The 3,568-nt window shown below is 49.1% G+C and overlaps 1 protein-coding gene across 1 annotated transcript in view; it reads right to left on the reverse strand.

Moving 5' to 3' along the window:
- LOC135536597 (AT-rich interactive domain-containing protein 5B-like) overlaps positions 1 to 1,396 on the reverse strand; it is a 61,569-nt gene extending 60,173 nt beyond the window's left edge. The window contains exons 1-2 of the mRNA XM_064962882.1: positions 1,373 to 1,396; positions 1,148 to 1,289 (exon numbers count right to left, since the gene is read on the reverse strand). Of these exons, the coding sequence (XP_064818954.1) occupies positions 1,148 to 1,289; positions 1,373 to 1,396 (166 nt within the window). The remainder of the gene's footprint in view (positions 1 to 1,147; positions 1,290 to 1,372) is intronic.
- Positions 1,397 to 3,568: the final 2,172 nt, after the last annotated feature.

A 3,568-nucleotide genomic window follows, 5' to 3' on the forward strand; every position in this document is an offset into this window, starting at 1 on the left:
TTACACAGCTTCCCCTGGTGTCCCATCCACTCACAGTTTACACAGCTTCCCCCTGGTGTCCCATCCACTCACAGTTTACACAGCTTCCCCTGGTGTCCCATCCACTCACAGTTTACACAGCTTCCCCCTGGTGTCCCATCCACTCACAGTTTACACAGCTTCCCCCTGGTGTCCCATCCACTCACAGTTTACACAGCTTCCCCTGGTGTCCCATCCACTCACAGTTTACACAGCTTCCCCCTGGTGTCCCATCCACTCACAGTTTACACAGCTTCCCCTGGTGTCCCATCCACTCACAGTTTACACAGCTTCCCCTGGTGTCCCATCCACTCACAGTTTACACAGCTTCCCCCTGGTGTCCCATCCACTCACAGTTTACACAGCTTCCCCCTGGTGTCCCATCCACTCACAGTTTACACAGCTTCCCCCTGGTGTCCCATCCACTCACAGTTTACACAGCTTCCCCCTGGTGTCCCATCCACTCACAGTTTACACAGCTTCCCCTGGTGTCCCATCCACTCACAGTTTACACAGCTTCCCCTGGTGTCCCATCCACTCACAGTTTACACAGCTTCCCCTGGTGTCCCATCCACTCACAGTTTACACAGCTTCCCCCTGGTGTCCCATCCACTCACAGTTTACACAGCTTCCCCTGGTGTCCCATCCACTCACAGTTCACACAGCTTCCCCCTCTGGTGTCCCATCCACTCACAGTTCACACAGCTTCCCCTGGTGTCCCATCCACTCACAGTTTACACAGCTTCCCCTGGTGTCCCATCCCTCACAGTTTACACAGCTTCCCCTCTGGCCGTGTTGTATATACATGATGTCCTGATCCAGTTGCATTACAGGACAACATAGTGTGGGTTGGTCATTGTTCTGTATTCAGGATCCATTGACAGCCTGCCTGCATGTATTCCAAAGGAGGTCAGTCATTTTACTACAGTAATAGCATTTAGTACTATTATGGGATGGAAAAGTTCTTCATAAATCTCTATGGATTAGCCTCATATGATCTTCTGAATTACTACTGTTGAGGTATGACATATCTCCACACCAAACTCCTGAGGCCAGATGTCATGGTGGAGCAGCATCTCCACACCAAACTCCTGAGGTCAGATGTCATGGTGGAGCAGCATCTCCACACCAAACTCCTGAGGCCAGATGTCCTGGTGGAGCAGCATCTCCACACCAAACTCCTGAGGCCAGATGTCATGGTGGAGCAGCATCTCCACACCAAACTCCTGAGGCCAGATGTCATGGTGGAGCAGCATCTCCACACCAAACTCCTGAGGTCAGATGTCATGTTGGAGCAGCATCTCCACACCAAACTCCTGAGGCCAGATGTCATGGTGGAGCAGCATCTCCACACCAAACTCCCGAGGCCAGATGTCATGGTGGAGCAGCCAGCATCTCCACAGCAAACTCCTGAGGCCAGATGTCATGGTGGAGCAGCATCTCCACACCAAACTCCTGAGGCCAGATGTCATGGTGGAGCAACATCTCCACACCAAACTCCTGAGGCCAGATGTCATGTTGGAGCAGCATCTCCACACCAAACTCCTGAGGCCAGATGTCATGTTGGAGCAGCATCTCCACAGCAAACTCCTGAGGCCAGATGTCATCCACACCAAACTCCTGAGGTCAGATGTTGGAGCAGCATCTCCACACCAAACTCCTGAGGCCAGATGTCATGTTGGAGCAGCATCTCCACAGCAAACTCCTGAGGCCAGATGTCATGGTGGAGCAGCAGCACTAGTTCTTTGTGACAGACAGCAGATGTTGGTGGACAGATATTAATGATAGATGTGAACTCACAGGCCGAAAGTTTCCTCAACTTAAAACAACAGTTTGAAACAGCAGAGACCTCCACAAACACTCAATGTCAAAATGTCTCTTCGCAACAAGAGTATTGTTTGGCCAGGGTGAAGTCAGAGGTTGAGTTGACAAGCCTCCACCACATCTGTCCCATCTTATGAATGTCACGTGGTTTTCCTTCTCTAACAATGAGGAAGAAGTTGATCTTCAGATAAAACTAGAATTGATAAAACAATCAAATGCAGAGACGGCTCTTTATTTAAATCATTGAATGAACTAAAGCTAATGCTATAAACATTGAATCTCAGATGATACTGTCGAAATGGCCTGAAGCGGTACGATGCCAGCTGAGAGAGCTGTTTACCAAGCAGAGGTGGTATTGCTGCCATTACTCTACCCAGAGGTAATGGGGACGGATGTAAAGAAATATGAATAATTAGATATTGTTCTGGATCTTTCCTCAGTCTTTCTAATAAACAGAGAGCAGGGTTATCTTTGTGTGTCTAGCTAGAGGTTCTGAGTCTCGTCTGTATCAGTTATAACTCTGGGTGGAAGTTTTCATATCTATCGAGACGTCGCTGCCTTGATACACAATTATTTTTCCACTGCTTAGTTTTATCATGAAATGGATTGAAATTTCAGGTGTCCACTATTCTACTGTGTTCACATTTTGTTCACTGTGTTCATCTTGTTCTCTTCCAGTTCCACGTTGTGACTTCATATCCTGTCTGTTATTGGTGTCCTTAGTGTTACTCACACCACATACCCTGTCTGTCCTTAGTGTTACCACGTGGACTCACACCACATACCGTCTGTCTGTCCTTAGTGTTACCACGTGACTCACACCACATACCCTGTCTGTCCTTAGTGTTAGCACGTGGACTCACACACATACCCTGTCTGTCCTTAGTGTTAGCACGTGACTCACACCACATACCCTGTCTGTCCTTAGTGTTAGCACGTGGACTCACACCACATACCCTGTCTGTCCTTAGTGTTACCACGTGGGACTCACACCACATACCCTGTCTGTCCTTAGTGTTACCACGTGGACTCACACCACATACCCTGTCTGTCCTTAGTGTTACCACGTGACCACACCACATACCGTCTGTCTGTCCTTAGTGTTACCACGTGGACTCACACCACATACCGCCCTGTCTGTCCTTAGTGTTACCACGTGGACTCACACCACATACCGCCTGTCTGTCCTTAGTGTTACCACGTGGACTCACACCACATACCTGTCTGTCCTTAGTGTTACCACGTGACTCACACCACATACCCTGTCTGTCCTTAGTGTTACCACGTGGACTCACACCACATACCCTGTCTGTCCTTAGTGTTACCACGTGGACTCACACCACATACCCTGTCTGTCCTTAGTGTTACCACGTGACTCACACCACATACCCTGTCTGTCCTTAGTGTTACCACGTGGGACTCACACCACATACCCTGTCTGTCCTTAGTTACCATCGGGGACTCACACCACATACCCTGTCTGTCCTTAGTGTTGGACTCACACCACATACCCTGTCTGTCTTAGTGTTACCACGTGGACTCACACACATACCCTGTCTGTCCTAGTGTTACCACGTGACTCACACCACATACCCTGTCTGTCCTTAGTGTTACCACGTGACTCACACCACATATATTACCACGTGACTCACACCACATACCCTGTCTGTCCTTAGTGTTACCACGTGGACTCAACACATACCCTGTCTGTCCTTAGTGTTACCAC

The sequence above is a fragment of the Oncorhynchus masou genome, unplaced genomic scaffold (genome assembly GCF_036934945.1).
Source record: "Oncorhynchus masou masou isolate Uvic2021 unplaced genomic scaffold, UVic_Omas_1.1 unplaced_scaffold_642, whole genome shotgun sequence".
NCBI lineage: Eukaryota > Metazoa > Chordata > Actinopteri > Salmoniformes > Salmonidae > Oncorhynchus > Oncorhynchus masou.